At 39.8% G+C, this 23,898-nt stretch overlaps 1 protein-coding gene across 2 annotated transcripts in view; it reads left to right on the top strand.

Annotated features, from left to right (window-relative positions):
• The window catches only part of Cwh43 (cell wall biogenesis 43 C-terminal homolog), a 57,293-nt gene that overhangs the window by 11,594 nt on the left and 21,801 nt on the right, over nucleotides 1-23,898 (top strand). Inside the window, exons 7-11 of one of the 2 annotated variants that reach the window (XM_026386544.2) lie at nucleotides 4,705-4,962; nucleotides 7,505-7,630; nucleotides 10,328-10,407; nucleotides 20,601-20,706; nucleotides 21,732-21,867. In XM_026386544.2, coding sequence (XP_026242329.2) covers nucleotides 4,705-4,962; nucleotides 7,505-7,630; nucleotides 10,328-10,407; nucleotides 20,601-20,706; nucleotides 21,732-21,867 — 706 coding nt within the window. The remainder of the gene's footprint in view (nucleotides 1-4,704; nucleotides 4,963-7,504; nucleotides 7,631-10,327; nucleotides 10,408-20,600; nucleotides 20,707-21,731; nucleotides 21,868-23,898) is intronic. The other variant, XM_077803539.1, reaches the window with a different exon arrangement.

Here is a 23,898-nt window from a genome sequence, read left to right as displayed (position 1 = left end):
CTATCCTTTTAGTCCTTGTGAACATGAGGGAGCATTGCATTATGTTCCTGTGATTGAATGATGCCACTCCTCCTCCTTCCACTTAAATTGTTGGCATTAAGTAAACATCTCCCACTCTTTTAGAGAGCGAATACTATATTGGCTTTCTGTGAGATGTTTTTTTTTTACATATTCATTAAACAGGCAATTCATGGTATTGCCCTTGATACTGTGAGACTGTATCAGTAATAGAAAATGTGGAATGAGAAATACCGTAATTTCTGCATGTCACAGTACCCACCGTCAGCCTTACATGGAAATGTAAGTGTAATCAAAAAGGGGTGCTAACTTAATGGGGTTGGCCAGGTCCTCTTCCTCCTGGAGCTGAATGAGCACAGTTGCAGTCATGTGGAGCTGTTTGTACTTGCTGGTGTGTTTTCTGGTAGACATTCCATTTGGACTCTGGAAGTGGGTGTGTATGTAGGTGGAACCTTCTCCTCAAAGAGCTGCTACATGGGATTCCTGAGGAAGAGGGCCAGATAACTTTGTGAATACTGAGTTTGCAATGAACATATTTAATTTCTTAATCTTTTTCTTTCTTTCTTTCCTTTTTTTTCTTTTGTGTGTGTGTGGTGCTGGGGATTGAACCCAGGGCCTTGTGCATGCAAGGCAAGCATTCTATAAGCTGAGTTATATCCCAGCCCTAAATTCTTAATCTATATGCAACTTGAAAAAGGAGATTGAAACGCTTCAAAAGTTTGTTCAGCGTTTAAAGCATGCCTTTAAAAAAATAAATAAAATGTAAGCAAAGTGTTTATTGTGCAGGTAGATAGGTAGCAGCTTTGTTTTGAACCTGGGACAACAAAGGGACACAAAAACATAAAGAACAGAAAAACTGTGAATATATAGTCTTACCCTTATTTCCCCAGACAAGTAAGATCATATCTTTGAGAGCCAAACCTAATCTAGTTTTGCTGTCTCTCTATAATATTAAATAGTAGTTTTAAAGACTCCAAAGGCAAGCAGATTTAAGGCCTCTAGCCACAGGCTATTTTAAGTTTAGGAAACCAGGGCTGTAATCCATGAGCTTCATCTCCCTTTCTGATCACCTGTTCACCTGAAATAAGTAGGAGATTACACTGAATTATCTAAGGTGGTGCCCATTTTCATTGTGATTCATCTTTAAAAACCACATGATAAAACAGAATGTAGTGAAATGAATCGTATTTTCCCATCATAAATTTAAGTTTACAATCCAGCTGAGGACTTGGCATGACATTAATTATGGTGGGGACCAAAGAACTTCATAAAAGCAAAGATACAGGAGCTTTCAATTAAATTAACAAAATAATTAATAGTTATGTTAGGAAAAATGCATAGATGTAGTAAGTGCCTGGTGCACTCCACAGTGTGCATGTAACTCTCTTGTATGAAAAACTCAATCTGTTGAAAATTAACATTATTAGAGTATCTATTACTGCTAATTCTGCTTGATGTCTTGGATGTAAAGATTTGGGAAGGATTATTTGGAAGGGCTTAGTCTCAAACAAGTTAGGATATACATACAGTTAAGTGCAAAAGGCAAAAAGTGACTAATGGTGTGTGTTGTGTTTTACCACTAGTGTGCAAAAAGGAAGGGGAATAGACATGCCTATGCACTTCTTTGTCTGCCTTGAACATCTCTGGAAAGGTGTAGAAGTAAACGCTAACATTGGTTGCCCTCCCTAAGGAAAAGTAGTAGGTGATGGGTCAGATGTCCCATTTTTTTTTTGTATCATTTCTTCTTGAACTTAAAAATACAATTTTAGTTGATTAAAACTATAAAACCTATTTTAAGATAGAAACTAAGTTAAAAATAAAAGCAATAACAGTCAAGAAAAATTTAATAATTCTTTGCAGTAAGACAGATGACCAAGTCATTCTAACATCTTTAGACCCGAATACCAAGTTAGCACTCATTTTTTTTTTTAATAATAATATAGGCAGGTGCGGTGGCACATGCCTATAATCCCAGTGACTTGGGAGACTAAGGCAGGAGGATCTCAAACTCAATGCCAGCATCAGCAACTTAGCAAGGCCCTGAGCATCTTAGCGAGATTCTGTGTCAAAATAAAATATAGAAAGGATTGGAGATGTGGCTCAGTGGTGAAGTACCCCTGGGTTCGATCCCTGATACCAAACAAACAAACAAACAAACAGATAATAGGCATTGAAAACTAGTAAACAGGAAAAATTCAATCTCACTAATAATTAGGCAGGAGCAATATAAATAATCATACTATTTTCATCATAAATTTGGTAAAGAATTTTAGAAAGAAATAATTTTGGCAGAGTTTCAAAGGAGTGGACATTTTAGCAAGTTTTCTGGAAGTTGTAAGGCCTGGTACCACCTTCAGGGCAGCAATTGTTCATGACAACAGCTTTAAAATGCTTCTGCCCTTTGATGCAGGTTGTACTGCTGGGAATTTGTTTTATGGACATAATCAGAGATGTGATAAGAGATTTGTTGTCAGAGAAAGATAGTCATCACAATGTTGTTTTTAAATCCTTGACACCGGAAAGTTCACAAATGGCTGATAGGACAATGTTTACATATTTGGTGGTATGTTTATCCAGGGGAGTATTACATATGCATAAAAGTGTTTTAGAAAAATTAATAACACGAGAAAATCATAAAAAGCAGCATTTAATCCTTAATGTCATGTACACTTCCATTTATGTAAAATTGTTGCCTCTACCAATTTCATCACTTCCTCCTTACGATCATGCATCATCCTTGGACCCATGGGAACCAAAGTCATTTTTAAAGAACCTGCAAAATAAATACATAATGAGGAAGAGTGAACTTCTTGGGAGAGGAAGTAGGGGAAAGGGCAGGTACAATTCCATTTATTTACTTCTCTAGACCCATAGGAAAACACTGAGGAGAAAGACATGGAAGTATTGGCCGTGGTCATCTCAGTCTTAGGTAACCCTAAACTGCTTCTTTGTAGTTCTGAATTTTACAAATTTCTGTAGCAACTAGGCATTATAGTTGTTTTATTTCAAAATGAAAAATCACCATTGTAGAGTATATTTGAAGTATTTGATGGTCTCACCATGGAGTTAAGCTCCATGAATTGTAGAGGACCCTGGAATCTGGCTCTCATGGACATCTGAGTGAGGTTCCTTTTTAAAGTGAGGATGAACTGGCAGCCACACGGTACTGTCCTGTGATGGTGCCAGTGGAACTTGTTGATGGAGGTGAGCCATGGAACATTAAGAAGCTATCTGGAGGGGTTGAGGCTGTAGCTCAGTGGTAGAGTGCTTGCCTAGTGTGCATGAGGCACTGGGTTCAATCCTCAGCACCACATAAAGATAAACTAATAAAATAAAGATATTTTGTCTAATCAAAAAAATTTAAAAAATAAATAAATAAACAAAATAAAAGTGGGTTTTTTTAAGAGAGAGAGAGAGAGAGAATTTTTTAATATTTATTTTTTAGTTTTCGGTGGACACAACATCTTTGTTGGTATGTGGTGCTGAGGATGGAACCCGGGCCTCACGCATGCCAGGCGAGCGCGCTACCGCCTGAGCCACATCCCCAGCCCTGTGGGTTTTTTTTTTCTTTTTGTAGTTCTTTTTTTTGTTTTTGTTTTTTTTTTTAAAGAAGCTATCTGGAGTCACTTTCTGCTCTCTACTCCTGTTCCTGGAGTTACTTACTACCCTGAGCAGTGAAGAGCCTGTTGTAGATGCATTGAAAGATGGGTCCCAGGTATACAATAGTGATTGAATCGTTTCAAAAATGCTGTATTGTCTATGAGAAGATCTTGTGTCAGTGGTTCCACAGTGAGGTAGACCTAAAGTGCTGTTTCAAAACTGATTTTACAGGAATTGGGTGAGATGTTATATGACCTCACTATTGGTTCAACAGACTAATATTTGCTAAGTGCCTGTTGTGAACCAAGCACGATGCCCAACCCCTAACACCTTTTAACTCAGGGACAAACCTGGGGAAAGCCATGAACCATTGTATTGCCATGAGAGTTGGATAATAAATGAACAGACTGCAAAGTTGCTACATCACTAACTCACGTCTTCTTTTGATGCTGTGTAATTGGAAAAGCCTGTGTACATATTATAGGACAAAGTATAGCATTTAGATAGGTAGAAATTCCTTTAGAAGGTGGCTCAACAAAAATGTTCTAGAAATCAAATAACTGTACGTGTTTTCTTTTTTAAATACCATTTATGTATGTATGTATGTATGTATGTATGTATGTATGTGGGACCAGGTATCAAACCCAATGCCTCCCCATGCTAGGCAAGTGCTCTACCACTGAGCCACAACCCTGGCTCCCAACTGTACATGTTTTTGACTTTCCTATATCTGGTTGGTTAAATTTAATGAACATATTTTTGGTATTGCGGATAATTTTAGTTTTTATTGATGGTAGAATCTTAACACCAATTATTTATTTCTCCTCTTCTCCCCTGCTTTTCTGGAAGAAATAGCACTGGACTGAAACTTACTAGACCCATTCCACCTCCAGTCATATGGGTAACTGATGTGCGACCTTGAACAAATGACATTAACCTTGCTGGATCTTGTTTCTCATCTGTCTGGAGATTGAAGCAGGATACCCTTAAGGTCCCTTCTGCCTCTAAAAGGCTATAAATGGATCATCCTAGCGCTTCATTGCCTTCCCATCTGACTCACGCTTTCCTCTTTTCTCTCACACACAGGAACGGCTTCAGCTGCGGGTCTCCTTTACCTGCCCACGTGGGCAGCTGCTGTTTCCGGCTGTGTGCTGGCCATCTTCACTGGATCCATGTGGCCTCAAGTGCTTAAACACCTGGTTAGCTCGGGGACGAGCCCTGGAGAAACCATGACTGTTGCCATGGTGGTTTATGTTCTAGACATATTTTTCTGTGCATGGTGCACAGCCTTTAAGTTTGTCCCAGGAGGCGTTTACGCTAGAGAAAGATCTGATGTGCTTTTGGGTGAGTGCATTTAAAAGTTTTGGATTACAGGATCTGCTGGAAGATATCCCTGAGGACTTGCCAGGATTTAGCACTTAACAGGACTGGTGAAAACAAATAGGATGATCTTCCTGTCTTAGTAAAATCGATTCTCTTGGCAAAAACAAAACCTAGAAATATGTCTGAATCTTAAATTAAAAGCAAATTTCTTAAGTCATTAGTACATTTCAGTAACATTTATTATTCTGAACGCCACTTAAATGAGTTGTTGGGAAACACATTTAATACATAATAAAGTATTAGGAAAAGGTATGATTACGATGCTCAATTGCTTCAATAGAAGGCTCATAGATATACCTAGGAATTGTGATTTTTTTTTAGTTATCCTGAATATTATTTACCAGATTTTTACTACTAATATACAAACATATGTATGTATATATGTGTATATATATATTTAAATTTATCTTAGTATAAATAGTAATTCCAAGATCATGCATTAAATGCATTTCCCATTTCTGTGGTTATGAACTCACATGCCAAAATTAAAATCTCACAAGCTTAGTTCAGTGTAATATCTTTTTTTTTTTTTTGGTACTGGGAATTGAATTCAGGGGCACTCAACCACTGAGCCACATCCCCAGCCCTATTTTGTATTTTATTTAGAGACAGGTCTCCCTGACTTACTTAGCATCTAGCCATTGCTAAGGCTAGCTTTCAACTCTAGTTCCTCCTGCTTCAGCCTTCCCAGCCGCAGGGATTACAGACATGTGCCACTGCACCCAGTTGTTCAGTTTAATATCTTAAAAATTGTATCTGGCAATAATAAAATTACTGATGTATACCAGGTATACACAAATTAAATGTTGCTGATCATTTTAAAGTTAAAGTAAAACATATCAAGTTTGCCCACAATAAAATATTAGAAAATGAGGGGATGGGGAGCCAGTCCTTCCTTATTTATTCGTACATTCATTTTTCCATTTGTTCCCTTGTTCATTAAACAAAAAAAATGAGTTAATTCATGCACCAACCATATTCCTGATACAATGCCAGGTGCTGGAGATGAAAACACCTGTGTCCCTGCCTACCTGGGACTTTGGTCCAGTGGGCAGACACTGCAGATGAATGAGACAAATGTTGTGAATATTCTGTGGGACGAGTGTTGCACCGGAGGGGTGGCTTCTGCCATGTTCTGTCGCTGTCCTTCTTGGTGCCCTGGATTTACGTCCAGTTCCTCTGTACTTCTTGACAGAAGCTTTCCTACCCGACAAACTAGACGTCTGTCAGGACAGGCTACTGTGGGAGATTTGTTATTAAGCAACATGCTGTATTTTAGAAACAGCCTTTGAGAATTTGATATTTCTGGTTAATGCCCCAGCTCCCCTCGTATTAGGGACATACATTGCTACATTTACCCTGTGGTAACCTTGGCTTTGTGAACTTTGTATTTCTCTGGTTTCTTCCAGGTGGTTGTACTCTGTCCTGCTCTGTTTTCCTGCCCAATGCCCTGCTTTTCTCTTACTCCAACTTGCTTAGGGGTCTGCCAGGTGGAGAGAATGAGAAAGTAAGAGCCAATCTGTGCCTAAATTTGTCTCTTTAGAATATTGTGACTGATTAGCTTTTGGGTTTCTTCTTCCCACATGGACTTACAGAAAACTTCTTATTACAACTTCATACAACTAAGGTCTTTTTGGTAAGAGTTACATTATATTGGTGAGACCACAAAAATCAAGGAACAATGATAATGTTCAGAGTCATTTTTAATACAACTGAAAAGAATTTGTATCATATCCAAAATTAGTATACATTTATTTTCTGGGTTTTGCTTGCTGTTTCCTCAAACATTGAACATAACTTTTTTTTTTTTTGCTAGCCTTCCATCTAAGGTTAACTCTTACTTGACATTTTCTTACTTGACATTAACATTTTGTGCCATATCTCTATGTGCATTCATACTATACATGATTTTAGAATCACATACACTTTTATGTAAGTTACTTGTAATGCATCTCAATGTAGCTCAACTTTTTTGGCCTGTTATTGGCCAACTGTGAATTCTGGCATGCATCCTGGGCAGGACCCAGTGCCCAGAGTGCCCACATCCCAGGGCAGAATTTTCACTGCAGCACTGCTGTATTAAGAACCTGCATATGCTTCACTGTGCTTCTCAGCTTGGTGTATGCAAATACTCAATTGAGCCCTTATAGCTGCTCAGAAGGTCCTTTTCCTTGGGTTTCTCTGTTCCTACCCAGTCAATAGTCAGTAATAAGCATCATCAGCAACCCAGCAACTAGGAAATGGGAAATTCAAGGCCATCTCTCATCAGGAAGAGGCAGGGTCCTCTCATATACAGCTTGATTCCTAGAACTCTACCTGATTTATTAAGGTTGTCCCTATTCATGAGAGCACTGCTAGAATAATCACTTAGGTACTGAGATAAATTTATGCAGTACCTGAATTTCCATGATATGTTCTTCTAAAAGAAATTTTGTTTCCTGGAATTTACCATTGGAAGGATTTTTCACATTAATCTTCGATATATTCTTTTTCTTTTATACAGGGACTGTGATGTTCATTATTGGGCTGAATATGTTATTTGGTCCTAAGAAAAACCTTGATTTTCTTCTTCAAACCAAAAACAGTCCTAAAATGCTTTTCAGAAAGAGTGAGAAATACATGATGCTTTGTAAGTATGATTTCACATTCTTTTAGAAAATGTTTATTATACAAATTTTCAGTCATGAAATTAGAGCGTGTAATGAAGCCTCATGTACCCTTCACCTAGCTTCAACAACTGGCAATATTTTACTAATGATGTTAATAGCAATTTCCCACTTTCTTTCAAGAATTTAATGCAAGTTTCTGATATCTCATTTCAACCATAAATACTATTTACTAGCTTTATTTCACCTCTAACATATATAATATGGTTTAACAGGTACAATGTTCAAAATGCTGTGCTGTAATAGTTGACTCTATTTTCTCCATTTTTTTGTTCTCCTTTTGGGGAGATTAAATATGTTAATATTTGGAATGTTGATGAACTAGACACTGTCTAATATCTGCCTCATTTAAAATGGATTGGATTAAATAGTATTTATTGAATATCATGTAGGCTACAAAGACATGAATAATGGTCTCTACTCTCAAGGACTTGATAATTTACTAAAAGGTACAAAACACTACAATATAGAGAGAAAACAATAAGCTACATAGATTTTCAAAACATCTCTAAAATTTATTTCACAAAGTAGTGAGACTCTTTAAAAACCTTCGTGTATATTTCATCATCATTTGAAAATATTATATTTGAATTTAGGGGAGGTGAATTTTTGTGTGTGTACGTTGTTACGTTTTGGTGTGTCCCTTAAAACCAGAATCTGGCAGTTTTTGTTTGTAATTTTTTTTGGTTAAGAACTATAATTATTTTAGTCATTCATTAAATTCAGGCATTTGAAAAAATTTACTTAGAGTTTTTACAAAATAGACTTTGGTTTTTTTTTTTTTGTTTTTTTTTTTTTTAGAGCAGTTATAGCCAAATTGAGTGGAAGGTTCAGAGAATTCTCATGTACTCTGCCTCTGCCCACATAAACCATTCCAACTATCAAAATTACTAACCAGAGTGATAGATTTGTCATATTTAATGCTATGTCAACACATCCCCAATCACTCAAAGTCTATAGGTTACATTAGGGTTTACTCCTGGTGCTGTGCATTTTGTAGGCCTTGAAAACGTGTAACATGCATTTGCTATTAGAACATCATTCCCAAGAGTTCTGCTGCCCCAAGCACCCCCTGTGCTCTACTTGTTTACCCCTCTCCCCCCCACCAAAAAAAATAAATACTCCTGGCAACCTCTGAACTTTTAACTGTTTCCCTTTATTTTTTTCCTTTTCCAGAAAGCCAAACTTTGTCTTTTGATTTGAATTTAATCTATTTTTCTAGTGTTATAATTTCTTTCTATCATCTTACTTTGTCTTTTCACTTTCCACTTTCACAGGTACATTTTTCTCCTTCTTGATGTCTTTTGTATCAATTAGGTTTTTGTTTTTTGTTCACACCTCTCCTTTCACTTCCACCCTCCCTCCTCTCCCCTTTCTTTTTTCCCCTCCATTTCTCCCTTTTTTCTTTCTTCTCTTCCTTCTCCTCCTCCTTCTCCTCCCCTCACCTCCTCCTTCTTCTCCAAAGATTAAACGCAGGGACACTTAATCACTGAGCCCCCCCCCCAGCTCTTTTAGTTTTATTTTGAGAAACGGTCTCACTAAGTTTCTTAGGACCTTATGAAGTTGCCGAGGCTGGCCTTGAGCTTAAGATCCTCCTGCATCAGCCTCCTGAGCTGCTGGGATTACAGGCAAGCACCACCACACCTCTTTCTAGTTTAGAAATTATATCTTCAATTTCTATTTTTAAGTGGTTCATTATTTTTGTCTCACCACATTGAAAATATTACTGCTTTGTGGTTTGACTTTTGCTATCGATAGGCAATCTGTTGCTGTAACTATTGCGCCTTTGGAAACAATCAGTCTTTGGTGTCTGGCAGCCCTTAATCTTCTTCTCTGTGTTGGTATTCCACAATTTCACTATGATATATCTGGATGTGGATTTTTTCTCCATCTAGCTTGGAAGTCTTTGGGTTTTATGAATCTAAAGAGCCATGTCTCTTATCAATTCTGGAAAATTTTCAGCATTATTTCTGCAAATATTGACTCTTCCCCATTCTTTCTCCTCATTCCTTTCCAACTCCAGTTGGTTACATGTTTGACCTTCTTCTGTTCTCCAGGTCTTGTAACCACTTTGCTTTTTTCTACCTCTGTTTCTGTGCTGCCCTTTACACTAATTCTCTATTCAACTTTGTCTAAAATGCTCTTTATCTTGTCCATAATTTCTGATTTCAGTTATTATAATTATATATTTTTGTTTCTAGAAGTCTATTTGATTTTATTTTATAAATTTTCCTCCTTGCTTATTTTAGTCTCATGTTCTTTAGTCATACTTTGGAATGCCCTCTTTTATTTTCTAATCATGTTGAGCATACTTGTTCCATATTCTGATTCTGAATGTTCCAGTATCAGAAGTCTTTGTGGGGTTGATTCTGCACTATGTCTTTTCCTGTTGGTTTCTGCTTGTGTAGACTTGTTTTTGTGTAGATTTTATGACTTACTGTTACTTTAGGCTCTTGGTCCTTGGAACATGTTTAGGGAATATTCTTTGAAACCTGAATGTAAAGTGTGGATTATGTATGCATGTCATGCATGAAAATGAACCCAAGAAAGAGACATTCACACAAACTCGTTGGCCAATAGAATCAGGAATTTTGAAAAAGAATGACTTGAAAGAAGATAATTTAGTTTCTTTTAGATAATCATTTCTTCTTTCTATTTAGTTTTGTGGCTGCTTGTTGGCTTGGGGTTGTTGGGATTAGGACTACGACATAAAGCCTATGAGAGGAAATTGGGCAAAGGGGTAAGTAATTAAACATTTTAAAATAGAATTTTACATGATATGTGTATATACATATATTTTTAGACTATTTTGGTTGGATGCTATACTTGGATCTGATAGCCTTAGAATCTTGGATCTCATTTTCTTAACCCCTGGATCACAGACTGATGGTTTTATAGGCTTATTTTATAAAGCTGTGTTATTGAGGTAGGATAACCTAATATATCAGAGGGATACTGTTCATGATTTTTTTTGTGTGGTGTTATTTTTACCATTAATTATTTACCTACTATGAAATAAGAAATTATCTTATAACTGGTAGATAGTTCTGAAGAGAGCATTGTGAGATTCTTTGATTTTAAAAAAATCTTACAGACAGTTCTTGATTTTGCAGATGATGAGTAGTAGCTTGTGTATTGATGGGGGATGGGAGTTTTCTTCTCTCTCTCTATGTGTAGTTCTAAATGTTTTGATGTCTCCTTTTCTTCTATAAAAGTGAGTAGAATCAAGAGTAATCCATTGCAATGTTGTGCTTGCTACCTGCTCCATAAAAGTTCATTGTATTTCATAATGCAGTCAGAGTTACAGTTTTGGCTCATATAGAATTGTATGGTTAACTTTGCATTTCAGCAATCTGTTCAACCAGGGAAATTTCTATATTAAATACAAAGCTATACTGAGGGTGGAGACCATGTTTCTTTGTTCATTTCTGTACTGTCAGCACCACCTGAGTGCTTGGAGTGTATTCAGAACTCAGTAATTATTTCTTTTTCTTCTTCTTCTTCTTCTGCTTCTCATCCTCCTCTTCTTCCCCACACCCTTGGTAGTGCTGGGGATCTAACCCAGAGCCTTGCTCAGTCACTCTTTCTTACCAAGTAAATAATAGTAGGTCATCATTACTTGATCTCTTTCTTCTGGCTCTGTAGTTGTTAGTTTTTATTATGGCACCGTGTGTCTATCAGATGTCAACCAGAAATTCTTTTTTAAAAAATTTTTTATTACCGAGTGCATGAATTCTTTTTGAAAAGAGTTGTTTGGATTGAATTTACCAGCTGTTTAATTTAATACCTGTTCATTCATTTATTCATTTGCAAATGTTTAGTGAATGTCTTTTGATGTCCCCGACCAGGGATTCATAGGTAAAGAGACTGGATGAGATCCCTGCCCTCCCAGAGTTTGCACTGAATATGGAAGATAGTATTCAGAGGAAAAAATTTTAAAAAAGCAATCATTTTAGATTAGGCTGCTCTGAAGAATGTAGGATTATGGAGTTCCGGGTTACAGTTTGGATGGTTAGAGAAGGCTGTTCTGAGGAGGTGACATTAAAATGAAACTTGAGTAAAGGAAAGTTTTTCAGAGAGTTGACATTTAGACATAGAAAACATGAATAAAGGACTGAGGGAGAACCTTCCTGGTGTCTCTGGGAGCGTCAGGGCAAGGCTTTGGTGGAGTGATAGAAGATGAAGTTGGAGAGGCTGGGGAGGGAAAATCACATAAGGCCTCAGATTCACCAGTGAAAAGTTCTGAGTTCATTTTACTTGCAAGAGAAGCCACAGTGGAATGTCTCCAGTAGGAGTGAAGAAAATGATGTATGTCAACTGGTTACTCTGGGAAGAATGGATGATAGGAGGCTGAGAGTGGAGACAGGAAGACGAATCCAGAGGCTTTTTCAGTGGTCCAGGTGACAGATGCTGGTGATTTTGACAAGTGTAGGGTTGTGGAATTGGAGAGAAGAGGAAGGACTTAGAATATGTTTTGAAAGTACAGCTTATAGGATTGGCCAATGAGTTGGATGTTGCTGGATGAGGAACAGAAAGGAACCAGGGATGGCATCTATATTTTTGGCTTGAGTATCTGGATGGAGACAAATAGCACTTGCTGAGATGGAAAGAATGAAGGGACAACGGGTTTTGGGGTGATGAAGTCCAGAATTAAGTACAGATGTTTGTTGGGTAGAAAAGAATAGCTTCATGAATATAATTGTGCCTCTGGAAATCTCTGTTGATTCTATGTTCCGTTGGAGTGGAAGTTCTTTGTTCCATTCTCATTTTATGACGTTCACTAGACTCAGTAACCCTTTTGCAAAGATGAAACACTCAGTTCTCCTCTGGTAGAACATGCACTCTGACTTGCTCAGTGAAACAGTGTTTTTTCCTATGCAAAGACATTGCTATTTCCTTCTCCCAACTTGAACTTGGATGACTCAGTTTGAAGTGGGTTTTTTTGTTTGTTTGTTTGTTTGGTTGGTTGAGTTTTGATAGTTGTGCTCATGAGTTTGTTCTAAAGAAATCACTCCCTTTCACAGGAGCCCAGATATAGATCAGGGGGTAATTGTTTGAGATAGATGGCTAGGATTGGACAGTGCATTCTCTGAGTAGCTCATGGATCTCAAAGGAGAGCCACTAATAGGAATTCTGTCCCGGAGCTTGGCCTTCCAGTGTTGACAATGGTAATACTATTTCCAACTTGATTAGAATAGGCTGTTCACTTTATAAAGATGACAAAGGCCTCTTGGTACCCCTGTGTGTGATTCTTTTTCTCTACCAGGAGTGTGGTGTTTTTTTTTTTTTAATCATTTCCATGCCTTTCTTTTTTTATTTTTTGAAGTAATCTGAGAATTTACTTAACAATTTCTCCTTTCCTAAATCTATCTGAATTTTTTCTCTAGAACTGAGGACTGAACCCAGGGGTACTTTGCCACTAAGCTACCTTCCCTGCCCTTTTAATTTATTTATTTTATTTTATTTTGAAACGAGGTCTCATTAAATTGTCCAGCCTGATCTTGAACTTGTGATCATCCTGCCTCAGTGGCCTGGGTCACTGGGATTACAGGAGTGCACCACTTCCATGCCTTTCTTTTTTTTTTTTTTTTTTATTGTTGGTCGTTCAAAACATTACATAGTTCCTCATACATCATATTTCACAGTTTGATTCAAATGAGTTATGAACTCCCAATTTTATCCCGTATACAGATTGCTGTATCACATCAGTTACCCTTCCATTGATTGACATATTGCCTTTCTAGTGTCTGATGTATTCTGCTGTCTGTATTATTCTCTACTATCCCCCCTCCCCTCCCCTCCCCTCCCCTTTTCTCTCTCTACCCCTTCTACTGTAAATCACTTCTTCCATTTGAATTATCTTGTCTTACCCCTCCTTTCCTCTTATATGTCATTTTGTATAACCCTGAGGATCGCCTTCCATTTCCATGCGATTCCCCTTCTCGTTTCCTTTCCCTCCCACCTCTCAACCCTGTTAATGAAAATCTTCGTCTCAAGCTCTTCGTCCCTACCCTGTCCTTGTTTCCTCCCCTTATATCAGAGGAGTCATTTGGTATTTGTTTTTTAAAGATTGACTAGCTTCACTTAGCATAATCTGCTCTAATGCCATCCATTTCCCTCCAAATTCTATGATTTTGTCATTTTTAAATGCAGAGTAATACTCCATTGTGTATAAATGCCACATTTTTTTAATCCATTCATCTATTGAAGGGCATCTAGGCTGGTTCCACAATCTTGCTATCGTGAATTGTGCTGCTATGAACATCGATGTAGCAGTGTCCCTGTAGCATGCTCTTATTAGGTCTTTAGGGAATAGACCGAGAAGGGGAATAGCTGGGTCAAATGGTGGTTCCATTCCCAGCTTTCCAAGAAATCTCCATACTGCTTTCCAAATTGGCTGCACCAATTTGCAGTCCCACCAGCAATGAACAAGAGTGCCCTTTTCCCCACATCCTCTCCAGCACTTATTGTTGTTTGACTTCCTAATGGCTGCCAATCTTACTGGAGTGAGATGGTATCTTAGGGTAGTTTTGATTTGCATTTCTCTGACTGCTAGCGATGGTGAGCATTTTTTCATGTACTTATTGATTGATTGTATGTCCTCTTCTGAGAAGTGTCTGTTCAGGTCCTTTGCCCATTTATTGATTGGGTTACTTGTTGTCTTATTGTCTAATTTTTTGAGTTCTTTATATATTCTGGTTATTAGGGCTCTATCTGAAGTGTGTGGAGTAAAGATTTGTTCCCAGGATGTAGGCTCCCTGTTTATCTCTCTTATTGTTTCTTTTGCTGAGAAAAAACTTTTTAGTTTGAGTAAGTCCCATTTGTTGATTCTAGTTGTTAACTCTTGCGCTATGGGTGTCCTATTGAGGAATTTGGAGCCTGCTCCCACAGTATGTAGATCATAACCAACTTTTTCTTCTATCAGATGCCGTGTCTCTGATTTAATATCAAGCTCCTTGATCCATTTTGAGTTAACTTTTGTGCAAGGCGAGAGATAGGGATTCAGATTCATTTTGATGCAAATGGATTTCCAGTTTTCCCAGCACCATTTGTTGAAGATGCTATCCTTCCTCCATTGCATGCTTTTAGCCCCTTTATCAAATATAAGATAGTTGTAGTTTTGTGGATTGGTTACTGTGTCCTCTATTCTGTACCATTGGTCCACCCGCCTGTTTTGGTACCAGTACCATGCTGTTTTCGTTACTATTGCTCTGTAGTATAGTTTGAAGTCTGGTATCGCTATACCGCCTGATTCACACTTCCTGCTTAGTATTGTTTTTGCTATTCTGGGTCTTTTATTATTCCATATGAATTTCATGATTCTTTTATCTATTTCTACAAGAAATGCAGCTGGGATTTTGATTGGCATTGCATTGAACTTATAGAGAACTTTTGGTAATATCGCCATTTTGATGATGTTGGATCTGCCTATCCATGAGCAGGGTATATTTTTCCATCTTCTAAGGTCTTCTTCTATGTCTTTCTTTAGGGTTTTGTAATTTTCATTGTATAAATCTTTCACCTCTTTTGTTAGGTTGATTCCCAAGTATTTTATTTTTTGGGGGGATATTGTGAATGGAGTAGTTGTCCTCATTTCCGTTTCAGAGGATTTGTCGCTGATATACAGGAATGCCTTTGATTTATGCGTGTTGATCTTATATCCTGCCACTTTGCTGAATTCATTTATTAGCTCTAATAGCTTCTCTGTAGGCCCTTTTGGGTCTGCTAGGTATAGAATCATATCATCTGCAAATAGTGATAATTTAAGTTCTTCTTTTCCAATTTTTATCCCTTTAATTTCTTTCGTCTGTCTAATTGCTCTGGCCAGTGTTTCGAGGACTATGTTGAACAGAAGTGGTGAGAGAGGGCATCCCTGTCTTGTACCAGATCTTAGAGGGAATGCCTTCAATTTTTCTCCATTCAGAATGATGCTGGCCTGTGGCTTATCATATATTGCTTTTACAATGTTGAGGTATGATCCTGTTATCCCTAATTTTTCTAGAGTTTTGAACATAAAGGGATGCTGTACTTTGTCGAATGCTTTTTCTGCGTCTATCGAGACTATCATATGGTTCTTATTTTTTAGTCTATTGATGTGGTGGATAACATTTATTGATTTCCGTATATTGAACCAGCCTTGCATCCCATGGATGAATCCTACTTGATCATGGTGTATAATTTTTTTGATATGTATTTGAATCCGGTTCGCCAGAATTTTATTGAGGATTTTTGCGTCAAGGTTCATTAGAGATATTGGTCTGTAGTTTTCTTTCTTTGAAGTGTCTTTGTCTGGTTTCGGAATCAGGGTGATGTTGGCCTCGTAGAATGAATTTGGAAGTTCTCCCTCTTTTTCTATTTCCTGAAATAGCTTGAAAAGTATTGGTGTTAGTTCCTCTTTAAAGGTTTTGTAAAACTCTGCTGTATACCCATCCGGTCCTGGGCTTTTCTTAGTTGGTAGTCTTTTGATGGTTTCTTCTATTTCTTCTATTGTTATTGGTCTGTTTAGGTTGTCTATATCCTCCTGGTTCAATCTGGGCAGATCGTAAGACTTAAGGAATTTATCTATGCCTTCACTATCTTCTATTTTATTGGAGTATAAGGCTTCAAAATAGTCTCTGATTATCTTCTGTATTTCTGAAGTGTCTGTTGTGATATTGCCTTTTTCATCCCGTATGCTAGTAATCTGGGTTCTCTCTCTTCTTCTCTTCGTTAGCATGGCTAAGGGTCTGTCAATTTTATTTATTTTTTCAAAGAACCAGCTTTTAGTTTTGTCAATTTTTTCAATTGTTTCTTTTGTTTCAATTTCATTAATTTCAGCTCTGATTTTGATTATTTCTTGCCTTCTACTTCTTTTGCTGTTGTTTTGCTCCTCTTTCTCTAGGATTTTGAGATGAAGTATGAGATCATTTATTTGTTGGTTTTTTCTTTTTTTGAGGAATGAACTCCAAGCAATGAATTTTCCTCTTAGGACTGCTTTCAATGTGTCCCATAGATTCCGATATGTTGTGTCCGTGTTTTCATTTAACTCTAGGAATTTTTTAATTTCCTCCTTGATGTCTTCAATAACCCATATGTCATTCAGCAACCTGTTGTTCATTCTCCAAGTGATGCTTGATTTTTCCTTTCTTCTTTTATCATTGATTTTCAGTTTCATTCCATTATGATCAGATAAGATGCATGGTATTATCTCTACCCCTTTATATTGTCTAAGAGTTGCCCTGTGACATAATATATGGTCTATTTTTGAGAAGGTTCCATGTGCTGCTGAAAAAAAAGTGTAACTACTTGATGTTGGGTGGTAAAGTCTATATATGTCAATTAAGTCTAGGTTATTAATTGTGTTGTTGAGTTCTATAGTTTCCTTGTTTAACTTTTGTTTGGAAGATCTGTCCAGTGGTGAGAGAGGTGTGTTGAAGTCTCCCATGATGATTGTATGGTGGTCTATCAGACTCTTGAACTTGAGAAGAGTTTGCTTGATGAACACCGCTGCACCATTATTTGGGGCATATATATTTATGATTGTTATGTCTTGTTGGTTTATGGTTCCCTTGAGCAGTATGAAGTGTCCTTCTTTATCCCTTTTGATTAGCTTTGGCTTGAAATCTATTTTATTAGATATGAGTATGGACACGCCTGCTTGTTTCCGCTGTCCATATGAGTGGTATGATTTTTCCCAACCTTTCACCTTCAGTCTATGGATATCTTTTTCTATCAGATGCGTCTCCTGTAGACAGCATATTGTTGGGTCTTGTTTTGTGATCCATTCTACTAGCCTGTGTCTCTTAATTGGTGAGTTTAAGCCATTGACATTTAGGGTTATTATTGAGATATGGTTTGTACTTCTATCCATATTTGTTTGTTGATGTTACTAAACCTGATTTGTTATCCTCTTTGACTACTTTCCCCCCTTTACTGTCCTACCTCCCATTGTTGGTTTTCAATGTTATTTTCCATTTCCTCTTCCTGCAATGTTTTGCCCAGGATTTTTTGAAGAGATGGTTTTCTAGCTGCGAATTCTTTTAACTTTGTTTATCATGGAAGGTTTTAATTTCATCTTCTAACCTGAAGCTTAATTTTGCCGGATACACGATTCTTGGTTGGAACCCATTTTCTTTCAGTGTTTGAAATATGTTATTCCAGGATCTTCTAGCTTTCAGAGTCTGTGTTGAGAGATCAGCTGTTATCCTGATTGGTTTACCCCTAAATGTAATCTGCTTCCTTTCCCTTGTAGCTTTTAAAATTCTTTCCTTATTCTGTATGTTGGACATCTTCACTATAATGTGTCTAGGTGTGGATCTCTTATGGTTTTGTACATTCGGCGTCCTGTAGGCTTCTAGGATTTGGGATTCTGTCTCATTCTTCAAGTCTGGGAAGTTTTCTCGTATTATTTCATTGAATAGGCTGTGTATTCCTCTGGTGTGGAGCTCTGTGCCTTCCTGTATCCCCATGACTCTTAGATTTGGTCTTTTGATATTGTCCCATATTTCTTGGATGTTCTGTTCATGGTTTCTTAGCAGACTTGCTGAGCTGTCTATGTTCTTTTCCAGTTGAAATACTTTGTCTTCATTGTCTGATGTTCTCTCTTCTAAGTGATCTACTCTGCTGGTAGTATTCTCAATTGAGTTTTTAAGTTGGTTTATTTTTTCCTGCATTTCTAGTATTTCTATTTGTTTGTTTTTTATTTCCTCTATCTCCCTGTGAAATTGATCTTTTACTTCCTGGATTTGTTTGTCAATGTGATCTTTCATTATCTGATTTTGCTGTCTCATGTCTTCCTTGAGACTCCAGATCATCTGAAGCATGTATATCCTGATCTCTCTATCTGACATTCCATCTGTTGCACCTATTACCTCTTCTAAAGTTGAGTTGACCTGCATTGCCTGTGGTCCTTTCTTTCCTTGTCTTTTCATACTGCTGGCGTTTCTTTCTGCTTGGTGAAACTGTTGTGTTTTGAAATTTTCCCTCTATTTATTTATATTGCTCTTGTATAGTTGAATAATCACCCTTGCAGGGCATGTAGTGGCTGTGATCCTCCTCCAATTGGTGTGATCCGTCTACCACGCTGGCAGGCCCTAGGTCTGCTCTGCTGGTCGGTCAAAGGTCCGCCTACCCAGCAGGCACGAGGGGCACCTCTATCACTCCGCAGGTTGCTAGGCCTAACCTCCCGATGGGTCGAAGGTTCGCCTAGCTTGCAGGGGGCTGCTCCCGGAGCGAGAGTTAGGCCTCCCAGGGGAGCCCGGATGGTGGAGGCCGACTGCCGGTTCAGGCGGGGCGGGCCAAGCCGCACTGGGTGCCGGCGGCTTGCAAACGCGGCTGGTATCAGCAGGACTTAACTCCTGCACCCGCTGCGGGGGCACCTTTATCGCCGAGTAGCTGCGGTCGCGTGGTTGGGAACCGGGCGGGTGGGGCCGCTTCTCCCAGGGCGAGAGCTGGGTCTCCCGGGGGAGCCCGGATGGCGGAGGACTGCCGGTTCAGGCGGGGCGGGCCAAGCCGCTCCGGGATCCCACGGGTTGCAAAGGTGGTTGGCGTCTGCAGGACTTAACTTCTGCACCCGCCGCCGGTTCGGGCGGGGCGGGCCAAGCCGCTCAGGGTTCCCGCGAGTTGCAAAGGTGGCTGGCGTCTGCAGGACTTAACTTCTGCACCCGCCACGTGGGCACCTTTATTGTCGAGTAGCTGTGGCTGCCTGGTTAGGAACCAGGCGGGTGGGGCCGCTTTTCCCTGGGCGAGAGCTAGGCCTCCCGGGGGAGCCCGTATGGTGGAGGACTGCCGGTTCGGGCGGGGCGGGCCAAGCCGCTCAGGGATCCCGCGGGTTGCAAAGGTGGCTGGCGTCTGCAGGACTTAACTTCTGCACCCGCCACGAGGGCACCTTTATCTCCAAGTAGCTGAGGCCACCTGGTTAGAAACCGGGCGGGTGGGGCCGCTTCTCCCAGGGCGAGAGCTAGGCCTCCCGGGGGAGCCCGTATGGTGGAGGACTGCCGGTTTGGGCGGGGTGGGCCAAGCAGCTCAGGGATCCCGCGGGTTGCAAAGGCGGCTGGCGTCTGCAGGACTTAACTTCTGCACCCGCCACGTGGGCACCTTTATCGCCGAGTAGCTGTGGCAGCCTGGTTAGGAAGCGGGCGGGTGGGGCCGCTTCTCCCAGGGCGAGAGCTAGGCCTCCAGGGGGAGCCGCCTGCCGGAGCGGCTGATGGTTGGGGGACTAGACCTCTGTGCCCGCGTGGTCTTCCAAGATCCACTTCTCTGGGGCAACCTGTCACTTCGAGTAAACCTACCAGTTCACGGCAGCTCTCCTCTTAAGGAAGTTATGCTAGAAGTTCCTCCGTAGCTAGGCTGCAGCTGTTTCGATGAGTCTTTCATATCCCGTTAAAGTGGAGACGTTGGAGTCGCTGCTTCCTCGCCGGCCGCCATGTTGGATCTCCCATGCCTTTCTTTATATTTTACTACATACGAGAGATTCCTAGGCAATATTGTTATTTCCATGTTTTTAACTTTATCTACCTGGCATCCAACATTTATTTTACAGCTTACTTTTTTTTTACTTAAAATTATTTTTATGACCATCATCCACATGGAAATATGTAGCCTGTATTCATTTATTAAGACTACGTAGTGTCCCATGTTAAGTATGTAATATCATTTTTAAAATGTCATTTCCTATTGATGGAAAGCCAGATGGTTTCTTATGTTTTTGGAATTTTAAGGAGTGTTTACTATAAATATTTCCCAGACATTCCTCCTAACATCAAGCTTAAGCTAGAAGTTCACAGAAGATTGATTATGAGAATACCATAGAGCAAATATCTCCTTTTTTATAAATTAAATGTGAGCAAAAGTCTGAGGAAATTCCTTTGCTGAAATAGGAGTTTTTGTAGAGAGGCAGAGAAAACTGATTGCATTGTTCTGTCATGCTAAACTGCTGTGAAAACAATTCCTCAGGTGCCAGCCACAGAGTTCTCTGCTGCCATCTGGCCTCTCAGGTTTGGATATGACAATGAAGGATGGTCTAATCTAGAAAGATCAGCTCAATTGCTCAACCAGACAGGTAAGTCTTACTCAGATTGGTTCCAGGTTGTGAAAAACTACTATTGTAGAAGGAGGGTTTGCCCGGTTCTACATAATCTCTTAAAAAGGCTTTTTGCTATCATGGCAGCTGCAGGACTAGGCTTCTGTGACCACATCTGTCTTTCATAGCAATTAATTCAGTTGATTCTGAACATATCATATTAGGTGGGTATCTGCAGGGAATTCTTGCCATGTCCTTGTTGTTAAAGATACCCCTGCTGGTAACTAACTTGTCACTTGGGAACCCATTGTTGGGAACCATAAAACTATTGAATTAAAAAAGCAGAATGGGTCAAAAATAAGGCTTGTTTTTGAAGAAAATTGCTTTCAAGAGCCCCAGGGCCAATTTTATTTGTTTCTGTGTCTTAGGATGCTCATGTTTGTAATGAAGCATCCTTTAAAATAGGGGGGAATTTTGTCATTAGATCAGTCACATGGAGCATGTCGTAAGGTAAATGAAGGGTTAGACTGGTTATTCTTAATGATAAGCATCCTCCTGAGAAATTTTGGTGTGTCTGATCCTGAGTCCTTATTTAGTCTTGATTACAGGTCCCTGAGGCACATCTGGACCAGGTTTTAAAAAGGCCAATAAATTTACCTCTCTGTCAATACCATGGAGCTGTTTGCCCTGGAATAAAATGCTACGGTGCCTCCTTTCATTGTCTCTCAACTTAAGTTGGGTATTTGTGAAAAACATGAAGGTTATTTGAAATTGGAGGAAAGATGTTCAGAATATTTGGAACTTAGGAAAGTTATGCTTTTACCCCTTCCCAGTATTTCCTCAAGGTGTTCCATGTTTTAATTACATTCTGAGTATGGGAGACTTCCTTCATAGCTTGGGTTGGAACCACATCCCTTTGGTGACTCACAAAGAATTACTTTGTTTTGAGTTTTATGAGTAAAGGCAAAAGGGTTAAGGACAAGGACAGAGTTTTGCTAATTGCTTTTTTCATTGTCATGAGTCCTTTTTCCCCCCCTCTCTGTGCTTTTGTTTTTTCTAAACAGGTGCAGATTTCATAACCATTTTGGAGAGTGATGCTTCTAAGCCTTATATAGGTAACAATGACTTAACCATGTGGCTAGGGGAGAAGCTGGGTTTCTATACAGACTTTGGTCCAAGCACCAGGGATCACACCTGGGGGTGAGTATACCTTGGGAATTAATGCAGAACACAGTCCTGAAAGACCAGGCAGCATAGGCTTGGAGTGGAAAGTTGGGATTATCATGTCTTTGTCCTGTGAACATGCCCCAGTGATGCTGCTTGGGACATGGGGAGTTGCTGAAGATATGCCTATTCCTTAATTTTTAAAGTTGTTTCCCCATTGCTGGGTATTTCCAGTTCTTTACCATTATAAACCATTTGGGGTAGGAGCTAAGGTTTAATACCAGGCCTGACTGATGTGGATGCTTGTCTCAGGAAGTGTGTGTTCTAGTTTGGAAAAATAAAAATACAGTCGGAACTTTGTATCTTCAGGTTTTTTTTTTTTTTCATTTGTGGAAACTGACCTCTGGTTGAAAATATTTGGGAAAAAAAAAGTGCTAAAATGTTCCAAAAGCCAAAACTGGAATTTGCCATGTACCGAGCACTGCCCTGAGTCCATGTGAATGAAGTGAAGTGTAGGCTTTGTGTTAGGTGTTAAAAATAACCTAGAGATGAGTGCAGGAGGATGTGCGTAGCTTATATGCAAATACTAGGTCATTTTCTATGAGCGACTTGAGCATCCATGGAGTTTGGTATTCGTGGGGTATCCTGGAACCAGTTCTCCACAGATACTGAGGGATGGCTGTATACATATACACAAAGAAATAAATAAGATAACTTGAGATTGTCATAAGTTCTATGAAGAAAGCAAGCTGTGAGTCACAGTAACCAAAGGGCGGTGACCATGAGGAATGGTGGTCCTATAGGTGATATGGTCAGGAAGGTCTCTCGGAAGATACCATGATGAGGACACAGGAAGAGCTGAGGAAACCTCAGGGTAAAGTCTGGAGGCAGGATGGAGCTTGGGGAGCCTGCATTGGAGGAGATCCAGGAGGAGTTGTTAAGAAATGAAGCCAAGGGAGGGCAGTTGACCAGAGAGGGCCCCTTTTACCCACTTGGGGCAGGGTGCCACTGGAGAGGAGTCATCTGGTCTGATATACATTTTTAAAGATCATCCTGGCCATCCTTGGAGGAGCGAGAGTAGGAGCTGGGAGACAGGAGATGAGGTTGGAGCAGCAGCACAGACAGGAGGTGACAGTGGTGATGGAGAGAAGGGGGCTGAGGCAGGAACTGTTTTGGAATAGAGCTGACAGGACCTGCCGTTGGCTGAGAGGTCAAGGTTGGGGAAGAGAAGAATCAGGAAGACTCAGGGGGATGTCTAGGCTTTGACTTGATTACCTGATGGGAGATGAAGCCTTTTAATGGCAGAGGAACACTGGGAGAGAGTGCATATGTGCCGAGCTGGAGATGCGCCAGGACAGTCAGGTGACATACAGTATATACCTTGGAAGGTCGAGTAGGACAAGCCCGGCTGGAGATGGACCTTCGAGTTCACCACTGTAGAGATGGATCTGAGGGACCTGACAAGGGAGTCTCAGAGGTAGCACAAGCACCTAGAGACAGAGTGAAACCTAAAAATGAAAACGGTTACTGCCAATGAAAGGTTTAACCTAGAAACGAAATTTGGTGAGCCCATTGGGATTGGTGTACTGATCATTACCTGAAAGTATCATCAAGATTGGGTGAAAAAATATTTGCTGAGATCACAGGAAACTCAATGTTTTTTGGAAGCTTGGCAACCCCAAGTTGGCTGAGGCATGAGCTCTTCGCCTCCTTTTCATATGTAGCTCTTTGACTTTGAGTGAGGTAGATCCCCTCCCCCTATATATGTTTATAGAATCTTTTTTTACAGTGTGTAGGGGGGGACCAGGGGTTGATCTCAGGGGCACTGGCCCACTGAGCCACATCCTCAGCCCTACTTTGTATTTTATTTAGAGATGGGGCCTCACTGAGTTGCCTAGTGCCTTGCTTTTGCTGAGGCTGGCTTTTAATTCTTCCTCCTTCTGTCTCAGCCTCCTGAGCTCCTGGGATACAGGCGTGTGCCACCACACCTGGCTATAGAATTTGTGTGTGTGTGTGTGTGTGTGTGTGTGTGTTACTGGGGATTTGAACCCAGGGCCTCGTACATGT

This window comes from Urocitellus parryii, chromosome 10 (assembly GCF_045843805.1).
Source record: "Urocitellus parryii isolate mUroPar1 chromosome 10, mUroPar1.hap1, whole genome shotgun sequence".
Taxonomy (NCBI): domain Eukaryota; kingdom Metazoa; phylum Chordata; class Mammalia; order Rodentia; family Sciuridae; genus Urocitellus; species Urocitellus parryii.
Note: the sequence above shows the minus strand (reverse complement) of the source record. Positions and strands in the feature narration are given on the sequence as shown.